The sequence below is a fragment of the Opisthocomus hoazin genome, chromosome 5, assembly GCF_030867145.1.
Source record: "Opisthocomus hoazin isolate bOpiHoa1 chromosome 5, bOpiHoa1.hap1, whole genome shotgun sequence".
In the NCBI taxonomy this organism is placed as follows: Eukaryota; Metazoa; Chordata; class Aves; order Opisthocomiformes; family Opisthocomidae; genus Opisthocomus; species Opisthocomus hoazin.
Window position 1 is genome coordinate 73,553,549 of NC_134418.1, and position 27,268 is coordinate 73,580,816.

Consider the following 27,268-nt stretch of genomic DNA (forward strand, 5'->3'; position numbering starts at 1 on the left):
TTTGTTCGTGGTGGTAAATGTGACCATGATGGAGATTAGAAGAAATGACAGTTTCGTTGGGGCTGGTAACTGCCATTTCTAACAAAGATTATTCTGATTATTTGTTATAAGGATTTGCTTTTTCTGTGGTGTATTTTGTGTTGGTTTTTGGTGGGTTTGGGGTTTTTTTTCTTAAACTCTTAACAATAAAGCTTTTATAGGTCAGTTGCAAGAGTCCTTATTACTGCCCATCTTACCTTCCTGCCAGTTCAGGATTTGATATGCCTTTTGCATGCTTTCTAATTTAATTCCGAAGTGATAGGGCTTTCACTAGCAAATTTTGGGAAATTATTCAGGGATGCCTGATTGCCCCAAATTTCTCCAGCTCCTCAGATGTTTCTTAAAATAACCGTATCATTTATTTTGTCCGTATACCATTGTCTAGATAAATGTGATATAATAGTGTTTCCTGGAAGCGAGTATAGACAGGAGTCTTGGGATTTGAGTTAATGCAGTTGCAGTGCTTATATGTTATTGTTTTCAGTTCTCAGTTTTTTCTGGCAGTATTTTCATTATAGATACGTATAGGTTAGGGTGACCCCTCCCGATCCTTGCACTGTCACGTGGCAGGCAGTGGGACAATGCTGGCACGAGAGTAGCTGGGCTGTGTGAGCCTCTGGATCCAGGAGGGAGAAAATCTGGAAGGCAGCTGCAGTCTCTGTCAGTGAGTCACCCAGAAGCCAGCCATGTACCCAGTCCAGCCCTGTCCCATGTGATGCAGGATTACTTTTGGGGAACTGCCATTATCCTGCTTTTGAATTACTCCCAGAGGTCCCCTTCTGCTTGCTCTTCTCTGAAATATATTTTGTACCTTGCAGCTACATGAAAATTTTAGTGTGCAACTCCTAGGGTCAGGGAGATGGAGGTACTCTTCAGGGAGGGGAGGGTAGTTACACTACATAAGGATTCTTCTTTCCAGCTCTGAGATCAACGTGGTTTGTTCAGAATAGTTTGCACTGTGGCCTGTACAAATTAGCAGAACTGTATGGCAAATTCATTCTCCTTATTTGCCTTCAAGGTCGGGTCCAGAGTTCATGTACAACAGCGTCATTTCACTGGCAATGTATTCTTCATACGCTTAAACCACCTCAAGACCCAGCTGCAGGTTTGCAAAGCACACTGGTTGGAAGCAGGATCATGTATTCAGCCATGCAGATTTCTAGTGCTTCACCTCTAGATGTGACCATTTATCAGCAGAGAGTGCAGAGAGTGTAATAAGTGCACTTGTGACACTGATGTAAATATGCACTTATTTTTAGAATAAAAGAAAAATGTGCTATTTCAACTGGGATAAACCGTTTTCCTCTCAGTTACATATCAAAATATTCACATGGCTGAGAGAGTTTGTAAGAGAAGTGAGCATTCATAGCAGCAGTCAGCAGCTCTTGCCATCAGAACATTTTACTGACACTTAATGAAAACTGTCTATACCCTATTTTTGAAAACAACCAGTTCACATCCAAAGTCTGAAAGCAAAACACTGGCTAGAACTCTTTTTTGAGGAAATAAAATAAGCTATTGGGTATCTTCTGCAATTCATGACAGCCTTGCTGTTGAAAACCTTGAAAATATTAATCTGCCATAGATCGCAATGTAGATATTCTCTCTCTAGCTCATTATTGCTAAGGCACATTTCCATGCACTTTTAGTACAGAGTGAATGAGCTTATGCAAATGTGGAGGGCTATCCATAGACCAGACTTTCATTTTATTTTTATTAGCAAATAGAGATTTTTTTTTTATGTGATTTACTATGATGATAAAACAGGAAGGTTCATTTCCCTGGGTTTCCACAGCCCTGCCTGCCCATCTTTACAACAACATCAAATTAAAAGCAGATGCTGTCATGAGATGAAGAAGTGCTCAACCTCATCAGTTTTCAGCTCCTTCATCATGAAGTGCTTTCCAGTGTTTTTCTGTCAGTTCCATTTTTGAAAAACTACTTTCACTGTTTCACAGTTTTTACAAGAAAATATTGTTGTGCCTCTGGTGCAGACAAGGAGAAATCTAATTTTGTTGCAGTTAAGTTCCTGCCTCCCCATTACCCTCCATAATAGGGTAACATAGCAAATTATAGAGCTTTAATAAATAGCAATGATGCATCTAGGAGCACATTTCCAGAATCCCAGAATACTTTTGGCTGCTTATTTGCCTATTCAGGCATCACTTTTTTTTTGCCTTCTCTTAATGCTTATGTCATTAATGCTTAATGTTAACTTATGGTAACTTCTGTTATTAATATAATAATGTGAACTTATAAGTTATAATGTAAGTTATAATATAATATGACTTATAAGTTATAACTTATAATGTTAACTTATAAGCTTAATGTTAATTTATGGGATTAATGCTTAATGTTAACTTAATGCTAACGTTCTTGAAATCGTTCACCACTGGCAAAAGGATGACCTGCTTTTTGTAGCAATGGCATGGCTCACAGGCTCCAGTCTTCCTCCCTGTCAGTATGTAAGCATTTCAGGCTTCTGCATTAACCCTCAAAGACAGCTATAAATGAAATATTAAAATTACCTTTTGTCCCTATTTCCTGCCTGAGTTTGAAGCCGCGTGTGTGCATCAGGGTAGAGTGGGGGCAGTTGCTGACACTACTGCTGAAGAGCTGATCAAAGGAATAATATTCATCCACATCCTCGGCTCTGCGGCAGATCACAGGCCATATCATTAACTGTGTGTCTCATCCACTTAGCCAACTGTGAGGGCTCTGTCTGCTTGGATCTGAATCGCTACGAGTAGTTCGCAAGACCCTGAAGAAAAGCCGATTCCATCAGCATGCTAGGCAGCAGTATATTAAAAGACTTCACTAAAGAACCAGGAGCAGGTTATTGCAACTATACTTCCACTTATTTAAAATCTTTGTAACTCAGAAATGTTCTGGAAATGGCCTTCACCAACTATTCAGTCTGATCTGGCGTGTGAACGGTGGGGCGAACAAAAAATAAAACCCACTGAAACAGCTGTTGCCATTCCCTTGCAGGGCTTCAGTAGCAACCCTTCACATCTGCCCAGCTAAGGCACTCAGTGCTGCACAAATAAAGCTTCGCCCTGAGACGTGGCAGGAGAGCCAGAAAGAAAAAGGCTTCTGCTTTGTGTGGAGTTGATGGTGGTGATTGTAGTTGTCCTGCCTTTTTTGTCTTTTTTCAAAGTTTCCCAACTGTTGCAAATATGCATATGGTGCCATACAGTAGGGTGTCATATAGTTAGCAGAATGACCTGTTCCTCACCTGGCATCCCCACAAAGACCCAGGCAGCTGCTGTCCCCGCCCCGGCATCGTGCCCACGACGCGGGAGAGAAGGCAGCCCTGAGGGCTGGACGCAGCCCCGCAGCTCCGGCTGCGGAGTGGAGCTCTGGGCTGGCCACCTCGGTCCACTGCCGGGCTTGGGCTGGTCGGCGTGAGCCGAGGGGAAATGGCTGCTCTCCCTGCAGCCGCCTGTGATCCCCTAGGCTGAGGTCACTTCTACACGCTATCTGTAAAGCTGTTTATCTGGGCTGTGCCTTTAAATCTACTTTCATCTGAAGTTAAGTGTGTAATGCTTTGGAGTTACAGAAATCACAGTCATAGAGTTATAGGAATCAGAATATCTTCATCACGATCACCTATAACTTCTACCAGCAGACTGCTAACCAGTTGGATTTGTTACCGTTACCTATCCAGGAATCTCTGTTGGGAGGACAAGGTCTGAATTAAAGGACTGTTTTTGAAATAAAAACCTATGTTTGGGCCAGTGGGTATGTTTTAACAGGAATCATTTATCATCTTTAATGAAATTTTAAAATTTCTCATTGAGTTCAAACTTTGCTTATGATGCTGTGCTGGGCTTAAGTTAATCAATAAGGCAAAACTAAGCACTGGAAAAGGAAGATAGTTCTCTGGTTTATACCTCTACATCTAAAGAGGGGAAGATAGCTTTGTAATTGGATAGTAATTCTGTTCAGCTACTGCCCCCATATATTCTGAGAGAACATCCTTGAAGGTAGTGATGGAATTTAATGAACTGTTGTTATTCCCTAATGCTTGGGAGGTGGTGATGGAGTTACTGTACAGCCAGGGTGGATAATCTAAAGATATGCTGCTGGCCTTGTTCCTTATTTCAAAATAGGAGTTTAATCTCAAATCAGATGTCCATTTACCTAAGTGTTACTTTCCATAGACACGGATTTACTTGTTAGCTTGAACAGATTTTTCCTGTTTAAAGGTAAGATGTACACTCAGGTTAGAGCATTGGCATTGCCTTAAAATTCCACCTTCATGTTTCATAATAACCCAGAGGGAAAAGATGGTCGTAGGAAGTTCATTGTGCCTTTATAATCCAAATAATTAGATTTTCGCAAGAACCAGAAACAGGGTGACTTCCTACACTTCCGAAATTCTTATGCTGTGCAAAACACTATTGATTTGTTTGAATTGTGACCTTGGCTTTACTTTAAATGCAGAATCTAGTATAGTTGAGAATCTAAACAAGTTGACAAAGACTACATCCTTTAAAAAATAAAACAAAACAAAATGTGTTTTTGTGTTTAGTTCTAGATATGCTTCAAACTGAAGCTTACCAAAAGCCAGGAGGGCTGAAGTAAGTTCCTATTCTAGGGACAGTTGGTAATATTTTGCCTCCAATCAATCTGTATTTCTACATTTAATTTTCAGAGATTGTATTTTCAAGGGACAACCCTGAATATAAATGATACCCATCAATGTGAAAAGGTACTAAATTGACAGAGAAGTTTCAGATTTTGCTTAGAGGTTGGTTTTTTTTTTGCCCCAGCGGTTCTTACTCACTTCCTACAAATAGGCTGAAGATTTTTTTGCTGCAATTGCACTCCATGTGTCCAAGATCCATCCCCCGTCCTGTGACATGAATGTGGCTCAGCTGAAGCACTGCTCACAGCTCCCTTTTCATGCTGTTAGAGCACTCAGGCCTCAGTCTTGTACGACTGCTCATGTGTTGGACTCGTCTCTTCAGTACAACTTGTGGCATAGCATTCCAGCGGCTCTTTTGCTCCTCAGTTTTATGCTTCTGAATGCCTTTGCCTGTAGAACATTTCCAGAATCTTTCGTTTTTTTGTTTCAGGATGGTCATTTCTGCTGACCCACCTCCTAAGTTTAAGTCCTGTAGATCTCCTCTAGCAATAATTCAGACAGATTTGCCTTGGATTATGAGATGTCATTATGCAAAGGAGAAGCCTTCCCTTCAGTCTTCCATCTCTACCTAACTGACTCACCTCTTCTGCAGCTTCATTGATTTCCTAAATATGGGAGGGAAGGCTAAATGAGCCTCAGCATCATTACTTACACAAGGGCCCATCACTCTTCTACAATATGATTTTTTTCAGTGAAATTTAGCAATATATTAAGAAAACTATGCAAAATATGCAAAGAAGCCGTGTGATGAAATCATAGTGCAGATTTTTATAAACTGAACCTACAACATTTTTAGAGCTGTCTTTGTAGCTGACTCTCTGCTGCTGACTTTCTGGCTGTCCGTTGGAGACAAATGAGGTTTTATCTTAATATTTCAGGAAAAAAAAAAATCTAATTAAAATTGAAATGTAGTTATACATTATACATAGACTTGTGAGTTAATTTTAAGTAATACAACTTGGCTGCTACAAGTTTCAGCACAATGATTTATTTTAATATGATTTGAACTGACAGGTTATGTAAAAACTCAGCCTGATGCCTTTTTCCTTCTTTTTCATACTTGTAAAAATATATGCAAAAATAGAAAATATATTTATTTCTTTAAATTAAATTATTTATTCAAATTAAACTTAAACTGAATGAGATAGGTATATAACACTTACAGAAGCTTCATGTAAAGAAACTAACTGATGATTGTGTGGCACTTTCATAATCTCCAACAACAATCACTACAGAAGAACGCAAATTCTTTTCAAAAATTTTTGAATGCTGTTGATTATGAGAAATTTGCTATATTCGGCATCAAAATGAGGCCTTGTTGCAGTTTTGGTAGAGAGACTGTTGATTATGTGGAGATGTAGGCTGCAAAAGTATGAGCCAAATAATTTAGCCCTGCTCTCCATTCTGCATAACAGTGCCTGCGGTGCTGGGAAGCAGCAGAGAGTCAGGAGAATCCTGTGTGACTTTGTCACGACCTGTCACAAGCAGCTACTATCACTAGTGGGTACTGATGGGTACATACCCGCTCTTCTGCCACATGAACATTTCACAGATTGGAGTTGTCCAGGAAAGATGTTACTTTAAGTTAAAACATAACAGGACTCTGCTAAATCTGAATACAACTGTCCTGTGGAAGAAGGAATTATTTTGTTGTCAACATTGAATAGAATTTGAGTGGAACTGCTTATAAAGCAAGATATTTCTCATTGCATAGTTCGTCATTTTGTGCTAGCCTGGGGGTGAGGGCTCTTTTAGCCTGAATATTTTAGAGATTGTTTTGGGAAAAAAAATCAGGAGAACATTTAGCACAGAAACAAACGTGGGTGAAATTACAGTGCTATGCTTCTTAAATGTTAGGTGTCTCACAAATAATTTATCACCTGTGAAATAGTTGACTGGAAGATGGTGAGTAGAAATGTAAGAAATATGCATGCATATATGCAGGTATTTATTGTAGGTAAGATGGAGACGGTGTGCATCCATATTAAGTCTGTCAACATATTATAGATTCTGCAAACAACTCATTAGAAAGATATAGTGAAGAAAAATCAACATAAGAATATCCCAACTGCTTAAGAGTGACAATAAAATTACACAACACTTTAATAAGAGAATACATATTACTGAAACCAACTGGAGGATATAGAAGGAGTCTGCAGAGTGCGATACAGCTCTACAAAGTAGAATTTGTGTGAGAGTAAGCTTCAGTTTGCTTTGTGAAAATTGCTGGGGTACCTTACCGTAAATAATTAGAACTTCAGGGTTGCATCCATTAACAGAGAAAAAAATCAGCCGACAATCCACAGTGTACTGCAGTGACAGCTTTGAATGTACAGTGAATGAACTACTGGGGGGGAGGCAGTTTTTATGGGGAACAAATCAACTTTAAGACAGACTTTTCCTTAGTTGATCTGCTGTGTATTTTAAGATACTGTTTCTAGACTATTTAAAGAGATAATGATGTGGACATCAGGAATGCAGTGGTTTGCAAAACCTGTGTGATCATTTGGTACAGACAGGAGGCCAAATTCATCAAATAAGGGGAAAAGTTATTTGGAAGACTGGACTTTTGTTCTTGGGAAATAAAGAAAGAGTAAATCCCATAAGTTAATGTCACGGATACAGATTTTAATTTTTAAATTTTGATGATTTTATAAACAGGAAGATTACCCATGTTGTTAGAGTGGATATTAAAAGATAAAATGAAACAATGCCTTGCAGAAATATTCAAGATAAAAACGTCAGTGCATTTAAAAATAATTTTTTTATATATTTGATAAGGGGTTAAGTATACAAAAGATTCCTCTTTTTATTTTACTTCTTGAAAAATTTGGTAAGTGATGTGATAGCCCGATCCACATTCCTCCTGACCACATCAACATCTTTCTATAAGCACAGTATAGAAATTGCCCCTTCATTTCTCTTTAGCTGAAAGAACCTATAAGTTCATATCTTTGTTATTTATTTTATTAATCTATATCACTGCCTAGTGATTTGATCAACTCTTCACCTTCATTTCAGTTTCTTTTATTTCTTTATTCACTTCATGTGAGCTGCCAAGTCTGTCTCTTACATTACACATACATAGATTTTAATTTCTAATTTTATTAGAAACTTTTCTTATAAAGGATCAGTATCAGCTTCTGCTGTTTGCTTTAAGAAGCTTTGGTGCAATATCAGGAATCACTGCGGAGAGCACCAGCAGCAGTAACCACTGAGATGCAGTATTTGAATCTATTTACTCTTTTGAGGGGCCTTCGTGTGGTATCACGATTGATTATGCCAAGGCATTGAAATTCACTATGAAAAGTGCATAAGCCCAGCTCAAAGCTGTGCTCAGTAGGTCGCCAGTCATTTCTGGGGCTGTCACTGTGCCAGCAGCAATGCAGCCCACTTCCTCCTCCTCCGTCCTGTCCATGAGTCCGCAGGGCTCGGCACCGACTCCCGATGCGGGCTGACACCTACCCCAGTCGTTCTACTGCGTGCCACTGGGCTGGCACTCACAGGCAGCTTGTCCAGCGTATCCTGCATGAGATGGATGCCTTTTTCCAGCATTCACCCCTTTCTGTTCAGCACAGAGCATTTAATCAGTCTGGATTATGCAAAGAGATGTGCCAGATGCCATTCACAGGATACGATTATAATGACCAAATTTCAGCTGTTTCAGGCAGATGATTCCTATCAGTCCTGTCCAAAGTGCCCCAGTATGCAGCAGCATCTCAATTCAACAGTGATCAATGCACAGTGTAATGTTTTCTTTATATTGAATAACAGATCACACAAAGCTACCTTCACCAACTGACCTTAGATGACACTAAATCGATGTGTCATACATCGAGCATCTTCCAGCCTGAACATCAGCGTACCTACTGCACACATCACCTAGCACGGGCGCTTGCCCATTCTCATTTGCTGAGTGCCTTTCTGCGTGCTGTCAAAGCTCCTTTCGTTCCACTGTATGTATCACTCTTGCAACGTAATAATTCCAAACCCTGCTATGCAGTTCATTTGTTTGCAATATAACACATTTGTTCCTAATGCAAGTAACTTCACGTTCCTTTTAAGTCTGTGTCATTCTTCCTTGTACCTTGAAAATCCATAGGTGAGATTATCTCTTTTCTTCCTCTGCATGCAAATTATGAGAACTTACAAAGTTCTTTGCTGGCTACAGTCAAGCTACTGCTACCTTTCTTTTAGTGCACTTTTTTAAATTTGTTTGTGAGCTATCTTTTCACATTAAGCATTTGCCTGCCTTTTTTCTTAGTCTATCTTGCTTTGCAAGAAATAATTTTGTTGGGTTGGGGGCTTTTGGCACTCTCACTGACTCAGACTCCTGTTCTGCCTCAGCACAGGCATCTGTGACCTCTTGGGCCATTTTTTGATCAGCTGGCTTTTACTTGCAGTACTGTTCTTGCAGGTATAGTCAGTCAGTCTGTGCAGTACTTCTCATGCAGAAGGGTCTTATAACTATTTTTAAGTTTAGCAGCCTTGGCCTTCCAGATTTTCTGATGTTTTTGGAGTCTTTGTCCTTTCAAGTTTTGGACTACATGTATCTTACGGCTTCCCACTGTAATTACTCACATAATATTATGCTACAGTAGCTCAAGTCTCATTGTTTAAGTGTCTGAGTAGGACATTTCATGAAAAATGACTACTACAAACGTAGCATTGTACTTGACATTTCTACATGGAAGCCGTTAAACAAGAGATTAATTCTTCTCCTTTGGGCTCAGTGCAGTTCTTCTCTGTGTGAGCGATCCTATTGACTACAAAAGGACTTTTCATATCAGTCATGATTGTAGGACTGGGCTCTTGTCTTCATATTTTGGAGACAATTTCAGGCCTGTTCAGCATGGAGTGGAATACATGTCCTGTGCCAAGCGGTCAGGTTCACACAGTTTACTGCTCATCCCACTCCAATAAAAACCAAAAAGCCGTCCTGTTTGTCATCTCCATTGCTCCTCCTGCAAAACAACAGATGTCAGAACATGTTGTGGAATAAGAATGAAAGGAGCAACATTACTTTTTTTTTTTTAAGTCAGTGCAAGAGCTATGAGTTTGCTGTGCTGCTGTTCTAGTCGTTGTTTAGCAGTATTGCTAATTGTAATAAAAGTTTTGAACTTTCACATCTAGATAACAAGGGGTTTCTTTACTTAGTATTATCACTGGAAAATCTACAGATTAGCTATAAAGTATTGTTTGTAAGTGTCTGCCAATTGTTTTACAATTTGAAATCTCTGATTTTTTTCATCTTCCATCTGATTCACTTGCAGGGATTGCCTTTTTCATAAGTCATTCTCTCTGTCAGGAGAAATGCTCCTGAAAGATATTGTACCTAAGAAAATTAGAGATATCCTGCATTTCCTCAGTCATTTCTGGGACTTCATTTCTTCTGCCAGTAACAATTTAGTTATAAGCATTCTCCATGCAAGTCCATCTTTATAAAAGGACATTGTGTTTTGATTACTAAGAACTTGAAGTCACAAAAGGGCATGTTGTAATTAGATTTACTTTGGTAGGAATTGAAAATGTATTGTAGTAGTCAGAATCCCCAAGGGAATGTTTCTAATAAGATCTCCATTGAATTTATTCATATGTGGAAAGAATAGTCAATATTTGAGGTATGAAATGTCAATGAAAGTAAAAAAGTATTAGCATTCAGTGTATCTTACAGTGCATGGCCTTCACAGAATATTGCAGCTTTGTTTCACAAAGCTTCTATGTGCTTTTAAAAATATAATCTCTAAAGGAAAATAGAATTAGTCTGTTAATAACAGAGCTCCCTAGTCGTGAAAATGGATAGTTTAATATAAGATATTATCTAAAATATATATATTTAAAAAACTATAAAATAGAAGTGAAAGGTAAAATATCCATAATGTTTTTCATCACCATGAATGCAGATGAGAGGATCATTTTCTATCATTCATGCGTGTGGGGATTCGCTGGCATCCTAATGGTGGCAGAGGCCACTCAGCTGTCTTCTTGCTATTTTATCTTCTCCAATGGTTTGGATAAAAGATAGCAACATAAAAAGTGTTAAGGCAGCATGGTGTTCTATTAACTTGATGTCCTCTTTAACAAGCTTCTGACTTATGCATAGATTCCTGTGATGCCTACCAGTCCTGAGTTCACTACCAAACCTAAATAAGTGGCAAAGGGGGAAGTTTTTCTGTCAGTTCTTTGGGGATTGTACCGTCTGGTTCCATAGCCCCAGAGAAACCACCAAGAGTAATTCAGACAAAAAAATGCCCCTAGATGGGATAATTTTCCCTCAGGGCCTGCAGTGTTACAAAGCACAAGGCATGGGATCCAATTTCATGTCTGTTTTCCGATAAGGAAGCACTGCCTGGAAGCCATCCAGGTCTCTCCTACATAGAGAGAGTTATGTGTCTTTTCTCTTGCTGATCAGCCATCAACGGGAACGTGTCCCTCTAGCCTCTTGTCTAAAACTCGTTATGTGAATCTTGATGTGCATTGTTTGAATTAAACAGTTGGAGTGGACTTTCTTCTGCCTGTCATCTCCACACTGTTCAGTGTAGATCCCTTTTAAACCCCACAACTTCAAGGAATCAGTGAGCAACAGTTAAATCCTGAGAGCTGTCACTGTATTTACTGCATTAGAAACATGCTTGTCTTGGTAGGGAAAAAAAAAAACAAATCACTTGGTTTCCAGTATAAAATTCCTGCTTGTAAATTTAAAATGCTAACACTAACTTTAAATATCTCATTTGTGTTCTATATTGTCTGTGGATGTGGAAAAGGCTGAGTTATTTCAAGTAAATTCCACATGTTTATTCATGGAATAAGTGGAAATATTGGAAACATAGCAAATTATTCGTCTATGGGTTAAATTACCACTGTGAGACGAAGTTTAGGAGTTTTAAATGCTGCTGTAGAAAAGCAGATGTTTAACTCCCAACAGCTGCTCTGTAGCCATCCGCTGTCACCTTTCTGAGTGAGACTGAAATGAATTGAAAAGTTTTGCTAACTTTCAAATGTGAGTTACTTCACATGGTGTACTGAGACTGCATTAAATACTCTGGCAGGTTTCCAGAGTCCCTTTCTTTTTCTGTTACATGGTTTTATTTAGTAATGAACAGAATTTGTTCTTTTTTTAAAAAGGAGTTTGTGCATGACTGTCTATGACTGTCTACCATGCTCCATATCTATCTACACATCTATTACATTGCCTATTTCTCATCTAGAGTCCATTTTGGGGTGAAAAAAGGTAAATGTTGTTTGTTTACAGTACCCTTTCTCCACACCTTCCATAGCTTTGCAATTGTGGAAGCCAGACCACCCACATTCACACAAACACACACACAAGCGCACACACACACGGTCCAAACATCTTCATTATTGTTTGTATTGTTTTATTCCTCCTTCAGGTCTCCTGTAATGGCTGGAGGTCTATTTGCCGTTAACCGTAAATGGTTTTGGGAGCTGGGAGGCTATGATCCAGGATTGGAAATATGGGGAGGAGAGCAGTATGAAATCTCCTTTAAGGTAAGTCATCAAGTCAATTTATACGATACTTCCTTACTTGTTTGGTGCAAGACTCATGTGATCATGATGCTTTCATTCATACTGGCTTTTGTCTTTTAACTAAAATTAATTTAGTACAATACCACTTTTTTCTTTAGGAATTGCCACTAATTTTACAGAGAATTATGCTGTAAACATATGCTCCAGAAGCCATACAAAAATCACACTGAGTGCAGTTCCCTCTGAAAATGTGGTAGCTTACCCCCCACCAAAGAATGAAGTTCTACCTTGTTCCTTTCATCAAATCTTCTCCGCTTACCCTCTCTCAGACACTGCATTTACTTGAAGGTCAAGTGTTGAGATCAGCTCAATAAGACAAGAGAGAACTAATCCAGAAAAAAAGAAAATTACATAATTTTCGGCCCAGATCAACAATTTTAATCATCTCTGGGGGTAGGCTCCCCTGGAGTCAGCTCAGGGAAAGGAGTGGAAATGGAAAGAGGAAGTCATAGGAAGAAGGACCCCTATCAGTAGCAGTGAATCACTGGATCAGATCAGCTGCTGTGGGGTGTTTATCTGCTGGCCATATTTTCAAAATCAAATTGATTTTAGTTGCATTTAAATAAATGTAATGACAAAACATATGGGGAGTTTTCAAATGCTCAGGTTAGGTACAGCCAGCCATGGTATATCCTCATCCTTCATGCCAACATGCATATTCAGAACAGTGACTTGGCTCTTACGTGTCGAGTTGCATTATTCTGATGAGGACTAACACATCAAATTTTGAAAATGGAGTTTATTATGTTCCAGTATACCCAAAGACATTAGAACTCTACGTACAAAGATTTTCAATGACTTGATAGAATTTCATGACACAGATTGACTCAATAGAATTTCATGACACAGATTAATTGAGTCAAGCATATTTGGATAAAGCTTGGAACTGAAATTAGTATTCACATTTAGCTTCAGGATCTTTCCAACTTACTTCCAAACTCCAAAGCTCAGTAAATAAATCTAGTATGTCAGCCATGACTAATATCATACATCTTGCTGCATCTGAGTTTCAGCAGTTATTAAAACAATAGAGCTGAAGCCATTCTGTTGAACAAAACATACAGCATGACCCTACACTGGACTGCCAGGCTGTCTTTACAGGAGTTATCAAGAACAGCAAAATGGTTTGTATTAACTGTGCTACTCTCATGTGTCTCTGAATCATTCTTATACCCCAGCAAAATAAAACAGGAAGGCAGGGGAAACCCAATAGCTAGACAGTGTATTTAGAATATATTGATTTACCTTCTGTCTATTTAGGTTGTTTCAGAGGTAAATGCAAGTAGTCACTAGTAGCTGTCACAGTGGTCTCTGACAGGTCACCCAAGATTTTATTATCTTATTTCAAATATTCCTTTTATTCGTCATCAAAAAGAATATACTTGTCATGCTTTTCAGTCTTTGTGTAGAAACCATGGTAACAGCACTGGAAAATTGAGATACTAGATTGTCCCAGTGTGTTTTGCTCAAGTGATAGATTTTTTTGGAGGCAGCTGTGTCACACTGGGTCTCATTTCAGTCATATCTCCTGTTCCATCTCATTAGTATATAATGACCTTAGGGTCCCTGTCCGTTCTTATTAGTGTTAAAAGAAGAAAATAATACTCTTTAGAAATAATTGCCAAATAGGAACAATTTTTTATTGCAAGAATTTAAAAGATGTAAGTTTTAAAAAGGACACTGCTGTTTTGTTTGGAATGACAAAAAATGGGAGAAAAATCACAGAGGCGGGAGGGAGAAACAGAAAGGACTGGGTTTTATTATGTCAGAATCACCGATGGTGGACTTGCCATCTCTCTGTTATTCACAAAGTCAATGAAACAGCCAGACGACCAGCCTTGTTCACTTTCCTTGGCTGATGAGTGGGTCTGAAACTACCCCTTACCTTCCTTAGAGTGTCCGCATCTACGGCCTTCCTATGGAAGTGTCATAGGATAGGTGCCCTGTGTTGATGCCATGTCTCACGTTAATGGTATTTTGCTTGGCAAATAATTATTTGGAGTATCCTGCCTCAAGAACATCTCTAACCACCAAACATTTAGCTGTTCTCTCTCATTTCTTCTTTGACTCCATTAATTCTTAAGTATTTTGTAAGAACATGACTGGTTTTCACTGAAAAGTTGTAGAAAGCAGCTGATGTGAAATACCTCATACTTGTAGGAAGTTTGTATTTAGAGGACTGTTTCAGGCTGATCTTCAGCCTCAGTGACAGGCACAGTGTTCCTTTTATGTTCTTCATATGCCATCTTGTTTTCAACTTCAAGATCCCTTTGTACAAAAGCTGCTCTTTAAAGGTAAATTAATAAACCACCTAGCTACTGTAAACAGTGATCATGCTGATGATGCGACCTTCCCGGTGTCAGACTGGGGATCCTTGTGGCTAATTGCAAATCAGGGGTGTAATTCTGAAGGGACGCGTGCCAGAGCGGGAGCTGCCATGTGCTCCCTGAGATGAAAGAGTGTCTGGTTGATCTTGAGCTGGTTGCTCTGCTCTTTGAGCTGTAGTGAGGAGTGCTCGCAGATTGTTTATGGTCCTCTACTCGGTGGTGTGTTTTAAACACCATGAATCGACAGACTACTGTAACCCTTCTGCTTGACATTTTAGCAGTAGGTCCAGTACTGCAGAATAGACAAGCTGTGGTATGTGTGTCTGATTAGCTAATATTTTGATGCAAAGGTAAGCTTACAGGTATGTTAAAGAATATTTTTGATAGATGTGTGTGTCAGATATGGTGTTTATATGTCCAAATTCACTGGTAGCAAACATGGAATCGTGTTTAAGAAATAGTATATGTTTGACATTCTCTGGCCTAATTTTGTCTGGAGAGGAATTTGCTATATGTTGGAATGAAACTTCACCCCACAGAAACATTTGCACACTGAGGGGAAAAGATCACCTGAAAATCAATATCCTATTAAGGAAATGCATCTTATCAACCAAAAGCATCGGCATTACTGTACCAGAGACATCCACAGTCACCTCCACAACTCAAGTTACAGGAGTGTTTGCGAAAAGCAGGTGGGAAGCTGTGAGTGCCAAGTGTGGGCTTAGAGAGCCAGAGAAACTGGATCTTTCAGAAAAACATGATGGCTAGATCTGTGCTAGTCAAGACTCAATGAAATAGTTTGTCTAAAGTCCTCTGACTTAAGGAATTATTAGCTTCTTCATCGTGAATTTAGTATCAGCTACTCTACTCTGCTCACTGTAATCTTCTATTGAGCTTTGCAAACCCCAGACATGCAGTGCATTAAAGTCTGGTGCTGGATCAGGGGCCATCGTGTAAGCTCAAAGGAATCACTAATAATAGCAAAGCCATATTGCTTTATGAGTTCAAGTTGCTAAGACAGAGTTCAAGGACTGACTAAAAACTAGATTAGCTGGACAAGTGGTTGCCTGGGGAGTCAGGCAGCAGTGCCGACAAGAAGAGGTCGAACCAGATTTGGGAAAGATACTCAGGCTGGGAAATTTGGAGGGAAAGTCTCGGTTTTGACGTTTCTCTCTGGCTGTTTCACTGGATGTGACCTGGGGTGACAGACACCAGGCTTCAGTGCAGAGCATAGTCCTAACCAAAAGTGTTTTTCTGGGGAGAGGGTTGCATTATCTCATTGTACAGGGACAGAAGGTGGGTGGTGTGAGCAAACATAAACGCTTTTGTGTGTTTGGGGGGGAAAAGTGTTCGATGGAAAAAGAAAGATACTACAGAGAGTGAGTCTGTGGTGAATCTAAATTTACTGCAGCGTAACTCACCAAGTTCCTCCAAAATACAGTATGCTTTAGAATTTTTCTGTGACATTTGGAATTGTGCCATAGCAGGAAAGGAAACTTCCTCAGACTTCAGGCATGACTAGTCCAGGTGCTGAGTTGTCAGGAACACGGAGAGAGAGGTTAAAAGAAAAAAAAAGGTGCTGCTTAAAAATTTGCTTGAGCTTTATTTCCTTGACTACAGAAAACAACATATTTCTCTTTTGTTCTTTTCTTGCTTGCTAACACTGCTGCAGAGGACATCAGCAAGCATAGCACGGGGTGCCCTGGTGACTGACTGCTGTTCCCACATCAGAGCACACTCCGGCACATTCCATGGATGCGAGGCAGCCACCACCCGTGTCTCAAAACACCACCTCTTCATTAAATAGTTTCTTTGATTAATTTGTACATGAGAAATAATGTGCAGCATTTTAATGTTTTGGCAGCATAACCTCAGGATCAATTTTTTAATTAAAAAGATGTATGGTATCTTGCTGACAATACTGTGCAGCGTGTGCTAGACTTGTGAAAGCTGACAAAAGCTCTGGAAGTGACCTAATTAATAACATCTCTTCTCAGTAACCGGGGAAGCCATGATTTAGGAAATTCTAAATTTAAATGTTAAAAAGGCACAGTTTAGGTTGTAATCTCCAAAACATAGAGCAATAAAAGATACTCATTTCCTGTGTTTGCTGAAGATCCGTCACACCGGACATTCCTTAGGCATTATAAATCATACCTTCACAAAAATGTTAATGGTGCTATCCTAGCGAGTCACCTATATCTAGAATTGTTTTACCTTTATCCATGCCAACACATCTTCCAGATGCTCTTCATCCCTGTTTTCCAACACACACCTCCGAGTTCATTAATCCCTTTCTTTACCGTCATTATCATTATTAGTCCCCTCCACTGCTGGCAATCTCAGCAGGAGAGAGGGAGTGGGGGAGCATTACCGCTTGTCAATGCAGTTGAAATCTCTATGAAGAACTGACAAACATGGAATATTGCCACTTTTCTCAACATTTCAGAGGTGCTGGTGAGTCTTGTTGAAATATGCACAGTCGTCAGTTCCCAGTTTACACAGTACGGTTTTAATATCCCTGACAGGAAATCCCACTGCACCACAAGTCAATGGTTTTGCTGTGTGTGAACCCATTGACTGCACATTTGCAGTCTGTGATCCTATTTTTCATTTTTTTCTCGCATTTAACTGAACATTCTCACTCCATGGAAAAGTTCACAGGAAAGTATTCTTCTCTCTCCTTTTCTACAACTGCTAAATCTGTTCTTTGGGTTTATATTTCAGCAAGAGTGACTGAAAAATCCCATAAGGTTTTTATGTTCTTATTTTCTACAACTTTTTCAGCCCCATTGTGGTAATACATTTCTCCTGTTTGTAGCCTATACTTCTTGCACAACGCTCAGAGCGCCAAGCTGACAGCTTTGCATGACATATTTTACATTCCTCTTCCACCAGTTTACTGGTTGTTTGTTTTTTCCATCCATTTCGGCATCTCCCACTGTTGTCTGTCTTGTTACTGACTCTCAGCAGCAGTATATTTCTCAATTAGTTTTGAAGCCTGATCCAAAATCCATTCAGTCCCCCCTCAATCTTTTACATAATTTGCTGTATGTTTATGTTCCTGTTCCACAGCAACACTTCCTCCACTCTTCAAAAATCTTGAGTCTCTTACTGCAGTAATTATGATTACAGTGTAGCATATGGATCGGAGTCTCATTCTTGTGTGCACAGTATTTACTTTTTCCAGATAGTCCCCAGCCTGGAGCTCTCATAAACTGGATAGATAAGGCAGAGGAAAAATAACCAGAAGAGCAAGCAGAATTCAATTTTAAAGACAAAGAAGCGGTGTGAAAAGAGGGTGATTCACCCAAAATCCCGCAAGAGCTGTACAACGGAGCCAAAAAATGCATCTGTGACATCTAAGCTCCAGTCAGGAACAGAGCCACATAACCACAGTTTAATCACTTTTAAAGCTTGCGTTAATGCTTGCCGTTCAATTTCAACTATCCCTTTAAAGTGTTTTGCAGCATTCTGTTGGAAGGAGCTAAATAAAGAGAAATTGTGATATAGTATATAGTTGACACATAAACTACTCTTCTTTCAATCTTTCTAAGCTGAAATGGCATCGTTTTGGTTTTGTCTTTGGTTTTTATACCTCAGCTGCAGACCAGTTTCATTGCTTTTGTAAGAAGGAGACATTAGCAATCTTGAGAATTTCATTACTTGCTCCTTGGATAAACATCGAGGCATCAGCGTTGTGATAGCATTTCGCCAAATGTCCCACACCACCTGAATTCCTTTCATGGCACACTGGAGGTCTGCAATATTTAACACCAAAGTCGTTCCCCAATTACTTGCATTTAGCACAGGTGATAGAAAAACGCACATTTTAAAGGCAAAGTTGCCAGAATTGATCTTCCCAGGAAAATATAAAAAATGCTTTTAAAATCATTCTGAAGCTGCAAGATAAACAGGAGCAGCTGCTGAATGTCCTTCAAGGCAGCCCAAGCTTCATTTCAATTACCCTGCACAGCACACCTCAGGTGCAGCACAGCATTTTCAAGTTTTATATCTAGCAGACAGAAGCCTAACACAGTGTTATTTCCTCCCACTTGTTATTGCCTCAGCATATCTGACAAGTTTTTTTCTAATTCCTTTTCTCCTTTTCTTGTCTTATTTTTTTTACTGATATCCTGCTGCTTTAGAGGGAATGCAATGTATGCCTATTTCAGCTCTTTTTGTCTGAGTTAAAGTAATACTGGCCTCTCTATATATTTCTACTTGCTTGTCTTCTAAATTTGTTCTGTGGCTGACCTTCGTCTGAGTCAAACTGCTGTGATGTCTACTCTTCGAAGGCTACGAAACCTTGATTAATCACTGTAGTATCTTGCCTAGCCTTTGAAACAACACCTTAATTTAGAAAACAAGAATAAATACTAAATATAGGTTTGCACTTTCATTGGTGCACTGGGTTGTTTGGAGACAGCCAGAGAGAGGAGGTTTCCGCTAAAAAATGTATGAGTGATGTAGCATGCAAACAGAGTATTGGTAGAAAGGTGGATCACATTTTTTTTAATGATGGCATTATCCAAATTATTTTAACACTATCTTGTTTATGATTTTTTTAATATGTTTATGAACATGTTTTCCAGTGAATTAGGTGACAAGGGATTAAACAGGTGAGGATTTCAAGGTTTTCTTTAAGAAGCAAATTTTACAAAATGCTTTTGAAAAGAAAATAATGATCATGTCTACATGGTGTAGCAAGCCTCCTCTGGGCTTCAGTGAGCTGTTTTGGCATGCAGGAGAAGCATTCATTTGGGTCTCCATCTCCAACCCACCAGCAAATTTCCTCCCTGAGCAGGACTGTGCTCACTAGGAGACCAGAAGGGATATCCTCACAACAGAAATAGGTACCAAAATACTCTTGATTCTGTCAACAAACGTGCTTCCATTTGGCAGAGCGATCCCCAGGACAGCTGCCTTTGCTTTCTGTGGCACTCACCTGCAAAATTTGTCTCCTCATCTGAGACGCTAGCGTGCACCTGAAGCACCTACCCAGAGCTCCTGTGCCTTAGTTAAGAGTTAAGTAACCGCGCTGGGAGGTGGTAAGTAGCAGCTTCCCAAGTAGCTCTTAGCTGTACCCAACTGCTCTCGGGTGTCCGTGGGATTTCAGGACAAAGTCAAGTGTGTGATCTTGACCCACCTTTGATAGCTTTAAACCTTCCTTAACCATTTACACTAGTGCACATAGGTTTGTCCTGTAACGTGGTGTAGATCCTCAAACGTTTAATTATCAGGTCTTAGCTGAATGCCATGGCTAACAACTAAGGGACTGTAAGGGTTAATACACAAACCATCTCAGCACAATCCATCTCAGGGGCTGAATTCCAGAATGCTACCTTCAGCAAGTGCTGTAAGTCATGCTCAAGCACCACGTTATCCCATGTTGTAGTGTTTAGCATCTGCATGTTCGGATAACTAAACTTTAGTCCTAAGCTCACAGCCACACTGCCAGGACCAGGCAGATGTACCCACTGTTACACAAGCAGGCAAGCATAGCGAGAGACGCCAAGCTCTTGCCCATTTTCACTATTGTTCTAAATGAATGGAATTAATCATCTTGTTTTCCTGTGATTTCAAAAACCAGTAGCTACAGCCTGCTGGTGGGCAGGACAAAAGAGACGGAGTGAGAAATGCATGGTAAAAAAGTGTAGAGATGCACATTGTTCTCTGCGGGCTTCATGCAGAACGTCAAGTATTTGTGATCACATCATATTTTCCAATACCTTTCTTCTAAGAGTCTGGTTACTATTGTTTAAATTCAAAGCATATCAACCTTTGCATTAGTTCCTTTCTGAAATGGAAATTGTTAGTGAAACTTCTAGTTGCCGATGTTCTGCTCTGCTTTAGCCTCAGCCACAAATTTATTTCACGCCTTTTCGCTCCAGATTGCATTAAATATGGATAAAATTCCTTTGTATATGTAGTACATGGACCTAAATTCTCATCCAGATTCTTGGAGATATTTCATGAAGCATCTTTATGTATGTCCACATAAAGAGATGTGGAAAGGACAAGCCCTTTCTCAGCTTTGGTGTGGTTTTCTTTTAAACTGGGAGGGAGGGGGTTGGGAGGTTTTTTGTTTTCAGTCTAAAGGCTGAAAGCTGAGACCACAAGCGTTCCTTACATGGAACAACAGCCATTCTGTTCTAAGTTCACGGAGAACCAAAAATTATTTTGCCAGGATTAGGAAATAATTTTTATAATATTGACGTTTTCCCTCTAAATTAATTTAAAATTCTTACTGTGTGATTGCTTTTAGGACACTTAAAGAGTTCTTCTTGGGGATTTTTGGGAGCTGTCTTGTTGTTATTTTCCATTTCCCTGATTTGCAAAGTCAGATTGCTTTTTTTGAAATCAGAAAGTTATAAATGTTGTCAGTATGCTACGTAAGTTGTCTAGTAGCCTAGTTGGGGTGCAGTGGGTCTGCATTGCCAGAGCACAGAAAATCATGCCCATAGGTTGGCATGATTGCCATAGTTCCTCTGACAGGACACACCACCTTGCTGTCACGTACACTTGGTAAAATCTAATCGTGCTAGGTGAGGAACTGTGAAGAGTTCATCACTTGCTGCCCACCAAGGTACATCTTGAATTTTAGAGCTGGGAAGTACTTGCAGCTCCCATCAATGTCATCTGAGCTTTGGTTGCTCAGACCTGAAGCATAAAACCTGTGTACTTCAGATGGTTCCATCTGTTTCAGTATTTGAGTATTAATGATGAGATGGAGTGGCATGCCCTTCTTCCTCTGCCTACAGAAATTTGCTCAGAAGGAAATCGGGGTTTGTTCCTTCTTCTTTACAAAATGAAGAACATTCTCACAAAATGAAGAGCATCTTAATATCTTAACTCTGTATTCACTACTTAAAACATAAGCCAGGTGTTTGGGGGGGGAAAAAGTTACTTCCGATTGGTGGCTTACTTTACTCACATAGCCTTTTTTTGAAATTTAGATCCTGTATGTTTTAAAAAGCAGACGCAATAGCATCTTGGTTGTGTGGCAGGAGGACCATTGATAGATACCCTAAATGCATTTTATGATTTGACTTTGAACATACTCTGTTTGTGCACGGTGAGATCCCAGGTAGCAGAGTCTACCCCGTTACCTGATCCCAGCTATCAGCATCCCAGGGAGGCACACTGATAGCTCTGGGAGGGCTCAGTATGGAACCAGATGTCGTTTCCACACACCCATTGCTTCAAATTCCTTCTTTGCCCCGTTTGTTTCCAGGAATCATTTTTTTCCTTGCTTTCTGTCTCCTTTCCAGGTGTGGATGTGCGGAGGTGGCATGTTTGATGTTCCCTGCTCTAGAGTTGGCCATATCTACAGGAAGTACGTCCCATACAAAGTCCCTTCTGGAACCAGCCTAGCACGGGTGAGGAATGGGTTCACACTGGTTTTCATTTTTGTACCTTATCAGTCTCTTCATTCCCTGTGGACTTGTTTCCAGTAAACCATTAAAATGGAAAATGAACGTTTCTTTATTTTTCTGAAATGAGATGTGCAATTGCAGCAGTTATGCTGCCTTCCGGAGATAAGATTGCCAAGAATAAAATGGAAGCTTAAAAATACAGGGTCTGACGTCTTGGCACAGAAGCACGTTTCATGCTAGTTCGAAAGAACCTAGAAATAACCTAAGGCTTACGCTTCTCAAATTGCGCAGTGTTGTCAGTCATAGTTTTCACAAGCAGGACCAATTAACGTATTTTCTTATCAGTCAGCAGAACAGGCAGAATCACGTGGAAGGGACGTCTTCCGAGGCTAAAGGACTGCCTAAAAATGATTTGAGCGACTGTCTAATCATTGTGTAAAACCTGGTTGTGGAATACAGCCAGCCTGGAGCTACATGAGTGAGAAATTGCAAGACTTCTAGACATTTCTAAAAAACTGCTGAACACATCCATATCCATGAGGGGTTTTTGCTCAAGAGAAAATGTTCTGTGACTTTCTAGAGATGTTCATGGGATGTCAAAAGATGGGAGACAAAGGGCACAGATGTGGCTTCCAGGCAGATACTAGTATTTATTCATGCTTGAGTTTAATCTTTTCTGATTTAGAGGATTTTTTTTTTTTAATAAAATGGCATTAATACTAAAGTCAGTATATTGCCATAGGGTAATATTTTATGAATCATATTTTTTCTTAATAATGAAAATGTGGTGTGAATAGAAGAATAAATTTCCTGCTTTCGGGGGGAGATGTTCTTGGTTTCAGCACCACAGGACAAGGCTTGCTGTAGTAACTGCAGCAGAGGAAAGAGGCCGCCTGTGCCGCCTGCCTGACAGCTGCCTAGACAGAGAGAAAGATTTGCCTTAAAAGAGCAGCTGGGCAGTGAGACGCAGTAATGGGATTAGTGGTGGTGTTAGTGGTGGTGACAAAAACTGTATTGACTAAAATGTGAGATTAAAATCTTCCCCCAATATAGTAGTATCAGTGGTATCAGAGTTTCCCCATCCAGATTTTTTTGCATGAAATGGCTGAAATTAACTTCTTCATTTATGGTATCCCATGCAAAAATCACAAACAGCTTCAAACAGGAAATCCAAGCCTCGGTCTCTGCTTTTCTTTATTACAGCACTAAGTATCTCATTAGAGAATGTGCTGTCTTGTGCATTACCTGCAGGAGCGAAATACAATCATTTCTGTTTGGACTATTAGCATCTCTTACAGTTTGACACTTGCTAGCTTTCATGGAGGCACTGTGAGTACCTAGAACCATCAGGTAGCCACAGCCTGCAGCCTTCCTGTGCTGTTTATTCTAGCTTGATTTCACTGAATCACTTGTGAAATATTAAAAAAATAATAATCCCAGTTATAAAAATGAATTCTCTGCCCATGTGCAGACTGACTGCCCTATATCTTGTGGGAAAAGATCTAGTGCGCTGATAGAGTGGGTCTTATCCTTTGCCTTCAAATAATGGATAGAATCATAGAATCATAGAAAGTTTTGGGTTGGAAGGGACCTTTAGAGGTCTTCTAGTCCAACCCCCCCTGCAGTGAGCAGGGACACCACTAACTAGATCAGGTTGCTCAGAGTCCTGTCCAACCTGGTCTTGAATGTTTCCAGGGATGGGGCCTCCACTACCTCTCTGGGCAACCCGTTCCAGTGTTTCACAACCCTCATTATAAAGAATTTCTTCCTTATATCCAGCCTAAACCTACCCTGTTTTAGTTTAAAACCATTACCCCTCGTCCTCTCACTGCTGTCTCTACTAAAAAGATTGTCCCCATCTTTCCTATAGGCTCCCTTTAAGTACTGAAAGGCTGCAATCAGGTCTCCCCGCAGGCTTCTCTTCTCCAGGCTGAACAAGCCCAACTCTCTCAGCCTGTCCTCATAGGAGAGGTGCTCCAGCCCTCGGATCATTTTTGTAGCCCTCCTTTGGACCCGCTCCAACAGTTCCATGTCCTTCTTGTGCTGAGGGCTCCAGAGCTGGATGCAGGACTCCAGGTGAGGTCTCACCAGAGCAGAGTAGAGGGGCAGAATCACCTCTCTCGCCCTGCTGGCCACGCTTCTCCTGATGCAGCCCAGGACACGGTTGGCTCTCTGGGCTGCCAGCGCACATTGCCGGCTCATGTCCAGCCTTTCGTCTGTCAGTACCCCCAAGTCCCTCTCAGCAGGGCTGCTCTCGATCCTTTCATCCCCCAGCCTTTATTGATAGCGGGGATTACCCCGACCCAGGTGTAGGACCTTGCACTTGGCCATGTTGAACCTCATGAGGTTCACACAGGCCCACCTCTCCAGCTTGTCCAGGTCCCTCTGGATGACATCCCGTCCGTCTGGTGTCTCGACCATACCACTCAGCTTGGTGTCATCTGCAAACTTGCTGAGGGTACACTCGATGTCGCTGTCCACGTCATTGATAAATATATTGAACAGCACCGGTCCCAGTACGGACCCCTGAGGAACTCCACTCGTCACTGGTCTCCATCTGCACATTGAGCCATTGACCACTACCCTTTGGCTGCGACCATCCAACTAATTCCTTATCCACCGAATGGTCCACCCATCAAATCCATGGCTCTCCAATTTGGAGAGAAGGATGTTGTGGGGGACCGTGTCAAAGGCTTTACAAAAATCCAGATAGATGACATCCATAGGTTTTCCCTTGTCCACCCTTGTTGTTACACCATCATAGAAAGCCACTAGGTTGGTGAGGCAGGACTTGCCCTTGGTGAAGCCATGCTGGGTGTCTCGAATCACCTCCCTGGCCTCCATGTGCCTTAGCATATCTTCTAGGGGGATCTGTTCCATGATCTTCCCAGGCACAGAGGTGAGGCTGACAGGTCGGTAGTTCCCAGGGTCTTCCTTTCTACCCTTTTTGAAAAGGGGCACAATGTTTCCCTTTTTCCAGTCCAGGATAGTTTCTTCTGTGTTGTGGGGGTCCAAAACATGATGCTTAGGTAAATTTCTGGCATATACTTATCACTGAAAGAAGATTTGAATTCTCAGGTTCCCAGTTTCATTCCCGTACAATATTCTAAACCAAACTGTTGCTGTTAGGATACATTGCATCAAGGCTGACAAGAGCAGAAGATATTCTGTAAGTTTTAGTGTTTGAGCCTATCTCAATAACTAGCCAAGGAAGAGAGTTTGGCCCCTGACCCATCACACTGTGTGTATTTTTAAGCCTAAAAATATTCTCTTTCTCTCATCCAAACCAGAAAAAAAAAGGCAAGGATATATTCATCTTCAGTGTGTCAGTCTCTCTGAACAGACCACTTATGGTTCCAAATAAACTGCCACAAATGGAGCTGTGAGCCAAAATAATACTAGGGGAGTCTGCACAGAAGTGGCCTGGATATTTCAGCTATCTTTGCATTATGCTCCAAATATTATATTACATCCTCCAAAGATTATATTCTACTTCTTATGAGTATTTTATCTAAAACTTCTCTCTAGTTCAGGCATATAATGAATAACACACTCAAGAATATCTGGAAGTATTACCCCTGCTGCAATACTTTTCACTGCTAAGTAGTTTCCACAAAGGTTTTTACTAAATCCTTTTCCATCTTCTGCTGTGTAAAGGAGGATGCTGGAGATACAGTGCACAAAGGAAGGAGCCCTACAAAGCCCAACTGTGATTGTACAAATGGCTGCAAGAGCCTCTTCATTAATCAAGGGAGAAATTCCCCCTGTGCAGATACTGCATCAAAGAATGACAGATTTTCCCATCCTATCCCACGGCAGCTGCACAAGGGATATTGATTGAGACTGGAGTTAGGAAGAGGACAGAACTTCTATACAAACTCAGGCGTAGCCCAAATCATGCCATGGGTTTCCTTTCAAGCTGTTTCAGCTTATGTCCGCCCTTAACAAATCATAAGGATTTTACCTTCCCTTGGGATTTCACCTTTCTATATCTATCGGCAGCAAGTTTCATCACAGAATTTCAGCTAGCTACTTAACACCTGACCTATCTAGATACCTTTCTAAAGAGCTGTGACCTGGCATGAGGATCACATATGCTTTATTAAATGAGAGACTTGTCAAAAACTCTGTCCCACCTCCCCATCACTAAACAACCATTAGCGTACCACACACTATAGTATGTATCGTGAATTCAATTTTCTATGTCTTCCTTGTCATATTTCTTACCTTCTTATCTGTCGCTCAAGGCCTATGCTTATTTTTTGCTGACACATAACCCATAAATTGAAAAGCATCCACATATGAAATGCTCTGTCAGTAAAACTGTTTGGTGGTATGGAACGAAAGTAAAGCAAGCTGTAAACATGCGTAGTAGATTTATAAAGCGGACTGTGGCAACCAAATGCAGATAACAAAGCTGAATATTTTTGTCTGGAGATGTCTTAAGATGTTGCTGCTTGCCAAATACACTCAGTGTCCAATTTACAGGTAATTGTGTGTAAAGCAAGATTAATGGGCATGTGGATGTCAACACTGACTCCGCATTATAATGTAGAAGCATCACATAATTCTTTGTTCATTCCAAACCTGACAACCACTGCACAAAACTGCAGTCACTAATAACCAATTTTGCCTGTTTGTTTTAGGTGCAACATGTAGAGAGAGCAAATCCCCAAGTCTTAAACTATGCAAGATGTTGCCCTATTAAAAACTTCTGAATGTTTTACTGGATTATTTTAGTTGTTTTGTGGTATTCTTGACTGTTGCTTTGTTTTTAAAAATTCTAGCCAAGCCATTTTCTTTTAGCTAGTTACTTACAAAATTAGATTTAAAAATATTATTAGCAGTTTCTTGTAGGTGTATCCCAGTTTATAATTTATTTTAGTTTCCTATTTGAGGGGGATTTTTTTTTCTGTTCATGATTCTATAAAAGCCATAAGAAAGTTATCAATAAAAGCTCGCTGTTCCATAGGATATGCAGAAATGAACTCAGAATTTCAAAATATATCTACAGAAATTTCTTTGTTACGCAGGTATTTTGCACAGCATTTTAGCATGAACTACAGAACATTAGAGCATTAGGCCTTTGTGAAGGGAAGGGCAATCCCACTGGAGTTCAGGTCTGGATGCTAACCCAGCAGCGTGGTGAATCCTGATCGTAAGTTGGATTCCTCCCTGCCCGCCAGGCCGTGGCATCCCGGAGCACGGTGGTCCTCTGACCCAGCAGGCCCAAGCACGGTGACATTTGCCTCACTACACAGTGTCGCTGAGCTGGAACTTGCACCAGTTTGGGTTCAGGAACTCAGTTGACAAGGGTGGGC

The 27,268-nt window shown here is 40.4% G+C and overlaps 1 protein-coding gene across 6 annotated transcripts in view; it reads left to right on the forward strand.

The window, feature by feature from the left end:
* The window catches only part of GALNTL6 (polypeptide N-acetylgalactosaminyltransferase like 6), a 635,741-nt gene that overhangs the window by 569,018 nt on the left and 39,455 nt on the right, over positions 1-27,268 (forward strand). For all 6 annotated transcript variants that reach the window (XM_075421728.1, XM_075421729.1, XM_075421730.1 and 3 more), the window contains 2 exons: positions 12,085-12,202; positions 21,843-21,950. In XM_075421728.1, the coding sequence (XP_075277843.1) occupies positions 12,085-12,202; positions 21,843-21,950 (226 nt within the window). The remainder of the gene's footprint in view (positions 1-12,084; positions 12,203-21,842; positions 21,951-27,268) is intronic.